This window comes from Candida metapsilosis (assembly GCF_017655625.1).
Source record: "Candida metapsilosis strain BP57 chromosome Unknown scaffold4, whole genome shotgun sequence".
NCBI lineage: Eukaryota > Fungi > Ascomycota > Pichiomycetes > Serinales > Debaryomycetaceae > Lodderomyces > Lodderomyces metapsilosis.
The window spans coordinates 411,477-423,307 of NW_027138162.1; the positions used below are offsets into that span (position 1 = coordinate 411,477).

Below are 11,831 nucleotides of genomic sequence, written 5' to 3' on the forward strand. Positions count from 1 at the left end.
AGTATGAGGAAGTATAAGTTAGTTATATGCAAAAAAGTAGTTGGTTATCAAAGCGAGTGACTGTGGTGGTATCAAAAAAGATATGCCAGTTGTGATAAAACGAATGGATGGGCCCTATGATCTCTTTAAGGTTTTGTAAAAGATATGCAGCTGGAGGACAAGACTTTTTTTTTTTAAGAACAAAGAATCTATCTATCTGGATCTCTGTTTTTTCTCTTCCTAACCGTATAATAGGTACTTTTGGTCTTTGGATATCTGGCCGATTTTCTTCCCTCGGAGCAAACTTGTAAGTGAACCACCTTCTAGCGTTGGATGAAAAGAAAGCGATGAATCAATGAAAAAGAAATGAATTAGCTAAGAAACTAGAGCTATCCGTTTCCCTCCACCAATGAGTTTTACTTTCTAAAACAGGATAAATAAATAGAGAAAAATAAAAATTTTTTTTCTAAGCGTGTTATTGTGTTGCAATATGTATTGTGTACAGATTTTGTTGTTGTTTACGTTTTCCATTTATTTTGGAGGGTGCCAGACGCGTATTACACAAGGTAAGTAATTGCAAAATTTGATCTCTGATGGTATTAGACACATTGTAGAAGAGCAGCTTTTTAGCCCACTGAACGACGCTCAAGTCCTATAGCTATAAAAGGACGTACTCACTTCAAATATCAGAAACTAACTTGCCTGGAGTGAAAACTGTGATATCCTTTTTACGTGCTTGACACCAATTGTATGTTGGTTTTGTGCAAGTAAAGATTTTTCTATACTCATTGATCCAAATTCAATATCTACACAATAAGAGTCTGGAATTTCTGTTGCTCTTTTGATTCGCGCCGATACACACCGGTACTTATACGACTTTCTTTTCTACATTGTCAATGTCCGTTCTTTGGTGGTACAAAATACTTTTTTTTTTATTGGCCACTTTTTAGATTTCGGCGTCGATCCCGCCTTAGTTTAAAATTTTGTCTCGAGATCTCTACGCCATGACAGCTAACAACAGAAGAAAAGGTTTTATAAACATTCAGAGAAAACGTACCGCTCTATAAATTACCACCAATACAATATGAGTACAGAACACTATTTATCACCAACCCTGGATTTGTTCAAACAATTCAATTCTATATTGTGAATCATCCAAATGTTCAGCAACAGATTTCCTAATTACATCAACCATGGACCCATGAGCACAAGATGCAATAGCCAAAGGAGTTACCGCTTCTTTAATTTCATCGGCAGTAATTTGGTAGAAATCTGGTCTGTATTCTCTAAATTCAACATGATCCATTTGTTTTCTGCGTTTAACAATGTATCCTTCATTTTCATTTGTGTCTGATTTCTTTTCTTGTTCCTCTTCTTGTTCCAACTCATCATCAGTTACACTAGTCTCAATTGGTTCCGTTACTCCAATGTGTGGTTGAGTAACATAGACAATAGGTGTAATTGATGGGTACTCCTTCAATTTTTGCAATTCTTCAGAAAACCATTCTAATGAACGGTAATGACGAATAACCCAATAGAACTTAATTGACCTTGACTCGCCAAATCTTTTGGCGATTGATGTAGCTTCATAGTAAAGACCCGGAATACCATTTCCACCGGCAATAAATACACTTGATTCGAACCTGTTGATTGCAATTGGGTTACCATATGGTCCTTCAACTGAAACCTTAATTGAAGCGGTTTGACCTGGCTGTTTGGACAAGTATTGATACAATCCATGGGTCATACCTCCTTTAACTTTCAAGTAAAAAGTAATGGTTCTGTTTTCAGCAACAGAGTCAACAATTGTGAATGGGTGTGATTGCCAGAAACATGTTGGTCTCATAAAGTGGATAAAAGCATGGCATCCTGGGAATGGCACCCACCATGGAGGTCTAGAAACAGTAACTTTAACAGTTTCATTAGCAATCAATTTTACTTGAGCGGTACGTAATCCGAATGAAGCCAATCTTGCAATACGAACAACACGATCAAATACCCACACTGCAACGGTAGCAATCATGAAGTAATGGAAATTTTGTGGTCTTGCATGAATCCATAACCCACCAATGGCAAACACTGCCATCAAAACGTGAATCAAGATAAACAACTCATAGTTGTTTCTTCTGAAATACATCAATGAGTGGAAACACATAATACCCATGCAAGCTATAGCAACTGTACCCCAACGGACATAAGGTTCAGCAAACCTTGACTCGTACTTACCCAATTTTTTACCATTATAGGTCATACCAACAGCATGAGCAATACTCATACAGAAGACAATTCTCGCAATCCATTTGTGGACATAAACAAATCTAGCGTAGGGCCAACCACTGATCCATTGCATAAAATTGTTTCTACCGGCAAACAAAACCAAGGGTGGCATCAACCACATGACAATTTGTCCAGTTCTATCAGCAACCTTTCTACCGAGTTCATTTGATTTGTCCGGTCAAATATAATTAGGAACAACATGAACATAGTTGGTAAAACACATGATAAATGCCATTGCAAACCATCCAAAAACAATCAATGACTCCAACCTGGTAGGAAACATCACAATCAAGTGTTTGAATACGATTTTGTGATGAATATGTGTCTCGTTGAATAATGCTGGTAAGGTGATGTATTTACGGAACGCATTCAGTAACTTACCTTTGAATGATTTAATAAACCCTGGAAAGAGGAAATAACACAAGTTGATAGCACCTGAAATAAATAAAACTCCAAACCAATAACACATTAATGAAATACCAAACCATTGAGCATAGTTGTAGTTATACCATCTAGTAGCAACAGCATCGTACGCTCTATCAACCTTTGTTTGAGTCAATAATACTGGCTTGTAAAACAACTTGGTCTTATTAAACCCTTCTTCTTTTTTAGTGTCGACAAATCCAAATTCAGTAGCATTTTGTAAAGCTGCAAAATATTGATCTTCAGTTAATTTCTTCTTTTTGCAACTAGCAAGAAACAATTTACGGGAGTTTTTGTTTTTATAATTCATCATCATTTCAATACACTCAGCCATAGTCCCCAATGCTGGTTGATTATCAACATCACAAAATCCATTTGTAACATCTTCTCCGAAAAAGGTGGCTGTCTTTCCAATGACCCCAGTACAAGCTTGAACTGGGAAATCGTCAGCATGATAAATTTGATAGCCATCACCAGCGGAAACTCTTGACACTAAACATAGCGAAAGTAAGGCGTATAATGATTTGTTAAGGGACACCATGATGCTTCTCAGTTTGCGTGGTGACTCGTTAACTCCGGTATGGGCTGCAAACAAGTGAGAACAATTGTTAAAAAGAAGAATAAGATATCCTACAAGTTATACAGACAAACGGAGGCATTGTTGAATATATATATATATATAAGTTATCTCTTCCATCTATTCTTCTCTTTGTTCAACAATGCATGAAAAAAAAAATTTTATGAATTTGTACAGCATTGTATATTCCGTTTTGTGCTTGATGTAGTTTGTTGTTGGTACTCTATTGTGATCAGTTTGTGTAAGTATTAGCTTTATGAACAAACACAACCTGTATACTAGAGTGGGTCTACTAGTGGTGGTGGTGGGTTTATAAATGCTTACCAAGAAAATCATGGTGATTGCTTGGTTGCTACAAGAGAGGTGGAATATAAAATTAAAGATACTCCAATGCGAGAAAGTGTTCAAGTTTTACTGTCATATATTAGAAAAACGGCAATTGATGGAAAAGATTAGAGATGCCTTCTTTGCAAAGAAATGCCATATGCACAAAGTCGTTTTTGAAAAGAAAAGTACAAAAGGAAACAAACTTGACTGCTTTATTTCCCAGAGTCTTCCTTCTTCTACTGTAACATTTAATTTGAAAGCTCGTATATTAACTCAAGAACAGTCTAACAGCTTGAAGTTATGCCGTTCGTAGATAGGGGAGCAAAAGTTCAAAGTTTAATTAGAAACGTGTACCTAGTGTCAAAAGCTTAAGCTTAATCTATTATTAGCATTTCTTTCTAAAAGTGTCGGCATCCCTTACTAATATTCATAATTCAAATTTCAGCGCTAAAATTGACATACAATTATAACACAAAATGGTGACATTGTTGGCAGGTTACATTCTTTCGATGGGTCTAGAATTTACCAGTAAAATTGTACAGCGTAGGCAATTCTAGTCAGGCCCTTTATGAGCTTCAATTTTATGGCAAAGTAGAGTCATGTACCTATCATTGGTTAGTTATAAAGGGGTGTGTCTTCTTTCTAAGAATGAGCGTTCCTGCAAGTTGCCGCCAAAGGACAAGAAAAATTTTTCATCCCTTTTTTTTATCTGATCAATCAATCAATTAATCAATTTAATCAACAAACAAAACGAACAATAAAGCATTCTTTTGTAACTGTTATGCTAATTGTTGAACAAAACCAACAATAAAAACTCGTCAAAGGATATAAAAAAGAAAAAAAAACAATTGAACTTATTGGTCAATTGGTCTATTGTTCTCTTGAACTTTTTTATCCTTACTTGGTAAAGTACATCATACGACCTATTATTGGCTACAACAACCACCCTACACCTATACTTCTTTTTTTTTTCTGGGCAAAAAGGAACCACATTTGTATAATCGATTCTCTGACAAGGAATAAGAACACGTTTAAAACAGGAATGGGGGCGGTGCTTTCACCCAATTAAAAAGTGTCCGATATCGTCAATTCCGAGATAGATCACTGCAGGGCTTCTCACCTTTCATTGGTTCGTGCATATATAGGGAAATGCACTGTTAGGTAGATTGCTAGCTTTGCTCTGCGCTTTTAGTCTGGCGCTCCCCCTTATTACCGTTGAAATAACTCAAAATTTCATGTCAAACTGCCTAACATTTTTTTCTTGGCTATACATAGTTATGGCGGTTAAACCTACTCCAAAGCCTCTTTCTTTAACAATTCAAGAAGCTTAATTCTAAGTTATTATCCAATCAGAGTCGAGCTTAAGGAAATATGAAATTTTACTGAGATATTTGTGTAATAAGCATTGTCTCATAACTACACAAAGTCATATGTGACGGAATTAAATATAACAACTAGAGTTTGCGCTTTTGTGCTGTAATTATTGTCCAGAGACAGAGACATCGATACTGTGGTAAATCGCTCTACAAACAACAATAGGCACACCTACAGCCGGCTTTTGATTATGAATGTTCGTAACTAAGCACTATTCCTATTACTAATGGGTTAGTAAAAATATTTGTAATCTTCTTGCTAGGATTTTTGTGTCATCTTCAAAAGGGAATCCTACTCCAGTTGTGCAACAGTTGCAACATAACCCAATATCGAAAGCATATTGAGTACTAACTAGACATTTCATTTTTATGCTCCATCTGCGGTTTCAATTGATGTATGCATGTACGTTGTTGCTGCAAAAAAATGCAGTGGTAAAGGTTAACAGCGAGAGATCGGAATTGAACAAATTTGCAAAGCGATTGGACAAAAGAATCTCATTTTGCTATCGATATTCATACACAACATTGTTTGACCGTCTCTTTTTAATGCTCAAGCATCTACATGGATTAGCTTGATAATTGAGTACACGAAGTTTACTCAACAAAACTTTGTACTGATCTATTTTTAGATTCCGTTTGTACATACAATGGCCGAGACTTTTCACAGCTCAACACAACACTCTTACTGTGTTTGCAATGAGAAAAATAGGCAAGTGTGGAATCTACTGATGGATTTGATAACTCTCCACATCGTAATCACAATAAGCGCTTTGTTTTGTTTCCAATTCTTGTTGAATGTCGCGGAAAGGAAATGACACTACATTGGCTAAATGGCATTTAATTATTTACAAGTGATCTATTTACAATAAGACACCATTTCATCCGTCCACATCACTGCACCATTTCCGCTTTGAATTCCACATTTCCAGTAGCAGGCACTGCCGACAATTCTCCATCTGCATAAGCTGCTTTGAAAAATGAATAATGCAACACAATATCATCAATACCTCTCATATTTGGGTCCTTGGCAAAATCAGGATCAATGAAAAAGAAAACAGGCATATCAACTTCTTCCCCAGCACTCAACCTTTGCTCCTCAAAACAAAAACATTGAATCTTGTTGAAATAAGGAGCAGCATTTTCTGGGATGATAGAATACGTAGCCATTCCAATGATATCTTCCTTACTCATATTCTTTGCACGATAAAATGCCAATGCAGTCTCTCCTGGCACCACATAAACCTCACGTTGTAGTGGAGTGAATTTCCAAGGCAATACTCCAGATGACTGACAAGTGAATTGCACACGAATACGTTTATTGGTATCTACTGGAACCAACTTATCAGGGGTGAATCTTGTACTATCAGTAATTGGAATACCACCCCATCCAGTACGTTGACAAATGGCACGATATAAGGGCACAGCACAAAACGCCAATGCAAGAAAAACAATACCTAACGAAGCAGTGTAGTTGATGGCAGTCCTGTTCCTGTACCGTTGACGCTCTTCTCTATCGTGTATGAGTTTATCAAGACGAGCTTTTTCAGCATCAAGTTTAGCCTCATCTGGAGGTTGACTCTGTTGTTGTGGGTTAAGTTGTTTGTAGATGCTCGATTGATGAAACTGGCGTGATAAAAGAGTCCCAGCACGAAGTTGAAACGGTGACCGGGCTAACCTCAACGCATGTATACTCCTCAAACTTGCAGTACGTAGTCTAATAACTCCGATCATGTTGTTGCGATGGAGATGGTATTGTCTTCTGATATTCAGGGAAATACAAAAAAAAAGAAAAAAAGAAAACAGGTGAGCTCAATCGTCTCTTGAAGCAAAAAAAAAAAGAAAAATCATCAAGCGTCAATCATCCATCGTCTTGAACTAAAATCTCCAAGATATGATATCTCGTTCCCCTATACGATCTATTGCTGGACCATCTCCCCTTATCGTCAGGCTCGCCCGCAAATACTCAACAATTATACCTGAACCTTCCATAGACCCACCAAAGCCAAAAATATCTCAATTTGGCCATGCAATTTTCAACACCCTCACAATTTCATTAACTACATATCTACTTTTGCATAGTCTTTGGACAAATTTAGAATATAGAGAAGTTGAGGCAGATCTAGTGGCAAAGTCTAATGATTTGGAATCTCAAGTACACACTATTGTTACAGAGTTGAAACAGGAAGAACTAAAGAAAAGACAAAGTTGGGTAGGAAAGTTGAAATTTTGGTAAACCAAAAAAGAAGCTTAACGCTTACTCCCCATTATACCCATTTGACCCTTGTTTAAACTTTCCTGCAAAATTTTTAAGTCTTGAACCTGAAATTGAACCTGAAGCTAACGCTGGCGAATGTCTAGATTCTCCACGAGGAGATTGCGAGGGTGAACCAGGTCTCGAATTGGGATTGGAGTTGAGGTTCAATCCAGGCGTGCTTTCTTCATCGTTATGTCTGTTTCCCATAAGATTGGAAAAGTTTCGATTGGATAATGAATGGGAGAGTGACTTCATGGTATTGGAACGTTGAGGAGGTGGACGTTGAATACTTGGAGTACGAGCCAAAATGGCATCGTCTCGTCCTTGCATCTTGCTGATCAATTGTGATCCTTTTTCAAACTTGATGGAGCTAAAGTTTCTTGTCCTGTATGTACTGTTGGTCAAATATTCTTCATAGTTGTCCAATTTCAATAAATCGATACATTGTCTAAGTTCTGCAAATGTAGAATCAATTGATACGTTACCCTGTGCCGCATCCATTGCCTCTTCTGCTCGGCCCAACTTCTTCATTGATTTTTCAAGATACCTGATATCCAAATCAAAGTTGTCAATAAACACGGAGTTATATCTAGGAGCATCATGTAGTATTCCCAAAAAGAATTGTGAAACAAAGTCATATGCTCTAAACAATCCCAATGTACGCAATTGTGGTGATAAATTCTCAAAGATGGATGTAAACAAATTTTCCAAAAACATGGCAAAATCTTTGATGGAGAAGTTTGCTTCTGAATTGCGCTCCAGTGGTTCATACTCATCATACACGACCAAATCTAATAATTCTCTCACTTTCGTATCAACCATTTGATAAAGTGTGTCTTCGGAAAACTTCTTCAACTTGGTAAACGTTTCCACTGCCTTTAATGTAAACGTGCCTGTGTTGTCAATGTTGTGGATTCCCATACCCGTTTCCTGCCTCAACTTGACATTGAGAAGCTTGCCAACTTCAATCAATCCTATAATGTAGTGCTCTAAATTTACAAAACTTTGAGCAGTAACCTCTTTGTTTGTAGAATTTTTACGTATGAAATCTTCAATTTCCCAGGCAATTCCATATCCCTTCTTTTCTCCCAAAAACTCTTCAAATATATCATTGACAATGATGTTTATAATTTCATTGATTTCGTAGTTGTAATACACGTCAATAAACTTTAATGTTCTGGTAGTAAGTTTGTGTAAGATCTTGCAAAATGTTGAATAATCTTCACTAAATGGAAATTTCACTGGGAATCTGTTTTTGACCTTTTTAGGGGCAAAAGGTGCATCCTTGTGATAAAATAACGTCTTTATAATGTCATTGTATTTCCGTTCATCCGCTTGCAATGAGGTGTATAATTCCTTTTGCATGGCTCCAATGTATTGCTTTCTAAAATCTTGGACAATTAGTGGTGCAAAATAATCTTTGAAAATAATCATCAACACTTCATAAAGATCACCAATGTAGTATTCATTGGAGTCCATGATTTGCATAAAGTCACCAACAATTTGCTTGAATCCATGCAACTCCCGAAGATCGTAAAAATCGTTCCTTTTCAAGTTGTATAACAAGACTGGCTTCAACTTGGAGACATAAGAGATCCACAAGTCATCTGCTTGATTGTTTGTTCGCAATTGAAACTTTGTAATCAAGTTCAATTGCTTGTCCATCACAAAGAAGGCTGCGATTTTCTTCAAGTACTCGTCCAACTCGTTGTTGCTGAATACAATCTCCTTCTTGTTGGCAGAAGCTGATGTAAGTGGACAGATAATCCTGCTATACTTTTTCATCCATTCTTTGTAGTAAATATCTCGAAGGGTGTCTAACTCGTGTAAAGTCAGATACACCAAGATTGCATCATACACGTTATTTAAGGGGATCTGCAATGACTCATCATCGAAAATATCGTAGTTCAAATTTGGATCTCTCAAACTCAATTCCACCGGTGAATTCAACTTGTATGGTTTATACATTTCATGTTTATTTTGTTGGTCCCTCCATATGTCTTGCAATTCGGCAAGGTTCTCGTACAAGGTTTCTCCCACAGTACGCAATTTCCTCTCTAAATGAATCGATAGCCATTTGGTCAAGTTTTCAAACGAATCATCCTCAATCATTTTGGTTAAATGGGGTGTTGATGCAACAATCTTTTTGGCAAAGCTAAACTCCTCCACTTTTTGTATATGAATATTGGTCATTTCATCAATCAACTTTAATGCCAGAAAGTACTTTGTCTGTTTTATCAAATCTAAAATTTTATTCATCAACTCTAATACCTGAATACATTCAGTTAATACCACATGGGTTTCATTTATTCTATTGCACACTTCTTTGTACTTGATGTAGTTTTTCTTTCTTGTCATTAGCTCAAATGCAGATTTGTTCAACCCTTGATTGACGGTGAGGAACTGATTGTTCAATTCATCTGCACTTCTATGGATACTGTCGATTGTTTCCATGCACTGACGGATTTCGTCCATTGACTCGATCGACACTTGGTTCAACTCTTCATCCTTTTGCTGTACTATACCATTCAATTTCGTAATCAACTCATTTAATCCATTCAGCTTGACTGCATTTTTGATAATAGGCGCAAGGCTATCTAGATAATCATCCGAATTCAATGACGTTTGAAATATTTCTTCGTCTCGAAGTAGCAAGTTTTCCAATTGGATACTGTCAATCGCTTGCTTTTTATCACTAGCCTCTGCGGCTGTCTTTGCTTCACTGTGGCCATTAACTATTGGGCCACTGTTTCTCGATGGAGCCATGGTGGCGTGTGCGTTGGTGATACGTCTCTGGTAGTTTAAAGATCGGTATTAACGGAGTGGCCCATTTTTTTTTTTTTCTTTGCCTCTACCAACAACCAACTTTTCATCTAAAATGTTGCCCAACCACGTACTCATTATAGGTCCACCAAATAGTGGGAAACTACGTATAAGTGATTTAATTCTGAAGGGAGATGAAACCTCAACAAGATCAGTAGTGAGCAGTGACTCTCACAGTGGTATAATTCAAACGTGTTCACTATCCACAAAGTATTACAGTATAAACTTGAAGCTCATGATTGATGAATACCCATCCAACCGCAACAATTCAGCATCAGTCGATAAGTATATAAAAGAGTTGAGCGAGTGGAAAGGGGACTTTTTCACCGATGAGATGAAGGAACTACGAGATGCGCTTGATGGGATTATTTTCACATTCAATATGAATATCGATCAATTCCTACCGAATTTGTTAAATGAAGTGGATGAGATTCGTGCTCAATTAGAGCTACTGTCTAGCTGGGATGGATTTTTAGCTATTGTTGGGACTGTGCCCCTTGGAGAAGGAGTGGAACTATACAAAATGGATGCAATTGAGGATGAGATTATAACTCATGGAATTGAATTTATTAATTTGGAAAAAAGTGGCATTAACGAGTACCGCGAGCGTGTCGGAAAAGACAGGCTAGTGGAGTTGTTTGAAACTCACGATTGGTCTACTATGGATTTAGTTGAAAGAGATCAAGTCGAGTATCAGGAGAGCAAGAACAGCAAGCTACAAGACATGCAGACAAGCTTGTTGAACGAAGGTAATTCCAATGATCTAGAAGATATGTTTTCAAAGATCAGCTTGGCAAGAGAGAAAGCCAACGGTCTACCTCAAGATGAAAGGGAAAAGTATGCAAAAGAAATAGTGGATGAATTCATGGAGTTTATATAGATTATAGTTTCGATGTAGCTAAAGTGTATTCAATGTCGTACCCGGGATCAAAGTAACACTCCTGACAGTCTTCGTCAGCTACACCGTTTTCGTGTATCAAGACAGCAAAGTCCAAGTGTGAGATCGTTTCATCAATCACAACCATAGGTGCATGCCATATTCCTGCACCATAAGTAATAGATTGATTTCCTTTGCATAAAAAGGCTTTAATCTGTGAAGGGTCTGGTAACTTATCTGGACTTGATTCATCAGTCTTTGCCACAATAACCAAATACGACAATTTGCTTTTGTCTTGACCCATTGGCACAAATGTTTGTGTACTAAATGGATGTCTTTCCAATACCTTAGATAAGTACACGGATTTTCCACCACCATGTTTAATTAAATGCTTTGGTGCTTTACATCTGAAGATGTTCCAGTTAGCCGTTTCTTTAGCGCCGCTTTTAGATTTGGCAAAGTTGTTAATAATAGGTGCCACTTTATGTAACTTGATAGCGGTTCCATAGTTTGCTTCTGATTTTTGAACATTTTGGAGCTGATGATCAGCACTAATTACACCACCATATGGAGCAAACGACCCAGGTGTCAAAGGACTAGCAACAATGTGCTGTCTGCTTCCTAATTCAAAAGTTTTAAGAACCATACTATTGGATCGAGAAAAGAAAGATGTCAATAAAAGTTTGGGGAATTGATTGTTAAATATATATATAATTCATGGAGATATCCGAGATTCATAATCAAAGAGGGTGCGTGTATATCACGTGCACATGGATTTTAATTTCCGATGATCACAAAAAGAGAAAATTTTTATATAGAGAGAGAGAGAAGAAATCACTCCATTTGGATTTACAAAACATTCCTTTTGTACATATTGCCATCCAGTTATTCAAAAGAAACACTTTCAAAGCAAAGTAGTCA

At 37.0% G+C, this 11,831-nt stretch overlaps 7 protein-coding genes across 7 annotated transcripts; 2 read left to right on the plus strand and 5 right to left on the minus strand. All coding sequences in view use genetic code 12, as the record gives it.

The window, feature by feature from the left end:
* Nucleotides 1-1,084: 1,084 nt before the first annotated feature.
* I9W82_003576 (ferric reductase family protein) lies at nt 1,085-2,377 on the minus strand (the record flags this gene model as incomplete). The annotated part of the gene is made up of 1 exon (XM_067692556.1): nt 1,085-2,377. The coding sequence occupies one exon, from the start codon at nt 2,375-2,377 to the stop codon at nt 1,085-1,087; it is 1,293 nt and encodes a 430-aa protein (XP_067547974.1).
* Nucleotides 2,378-2,434: 57 nt separating this feature from the next.
* I9W82_003577 (uncharacterized protein) lies at nt 2,435-3,220 on the minus strand (the record flags this gene model as incomplete). Its single annotated transcript, XM_067692557.1, has 1 exon — nt 2,435-3,220. One exon carries the CDS (start codon nt 3,218-3,220, stop codon nt 2,435-2,437), a length of 786 nt encoding a protein of 261 aa, XP_067547975.1.
* Nucleotides 3,221-5,847: 2,627 nt separating this feature from the next.
* On the minus strand, nt 5,848-6,687 carry COX11 (Cox11p; the record flags this gene model as incomplete). Its single annotated transcript, XM_067692558.1, has 1 exon — nt 5,848-6,687. The coding sequence occupies one exon, from the start codon at nt 6,685-6,687 to the stop codon at nt 5,848-5,850; it is 840 nt and encodes a 279-aa protein (XP_067547976.1).
* A 160-nt stretch (nt 6,688-6,847) lies between these two features.
* I9W82_003579 (uncharacterized protein) lies at nt 6,848-7,189 on the plus strand (the record flags this gene model as incomplete). Its single annotated transcript, XM_067692559.1, has 1 exon — nt 6,848-7,189. The coding sequence occupies one exon, from the start codon at nt 6,848-6,850 to the stop codon at nt 7,187-7,189; it is 342 nt and encodes a 113-aa protein (XP_067547977.1).
* Nucleotides 7,190-7,210: 21 nt separating this feature from the next.
* Nucleotides 7,211-9,976, minus strand: SEC15 (Rab GTPase-binding exocyst subunit; the record flags this gene model as incomplete). Its single annotated transcript, XM_067692561.1, has 1 exon — nt 7,211-9,976. One exon carries the CDS (start codon nt 9,974-9,976, stop codon nt 7,211-7,213), a length of 2,766 nt encoding a protein of 921 aa, XP_067547978.1.
* Nucleotides 9,977-10,088: 112 nt separating this feature from the next.
* I9W82_003581 (uncharacterized protein) lies at nt 10,089-10,913 on the plus strand (the record flags this gene model as incomplete). The annotated part of the gene is made up of 1 exon (XM_067692562.1): nt 10,089-10,913. The coding sequence occupies one exon, from the start codon at nt 10,089-10,091 to the stop codon at nt 10,911-10,913; it is 825 nt and encodes a 274-aa protein (XP_067547979.1).
* A 1-nt stretch (nt 10,914) lies between these two features.
* On the minus strand, nt 10,915-11,556 carry I9W82_003582 (ureidoglycolate hydrolase; the record flags this gene model as incomplete). Its single annotated transcript, XM_067692563.1, has 1 exon — nt 10,915-11,556. One exon carries the CDS (start codon nt 11,554-11,556, stop codon nt 10,915-10,917), a length of 642 nt encoding a protein of 213 aa, XP_067547980.1.
* Between the last annotated feature and the right edge of the window lie 275 nt (nt 11,557-11,831).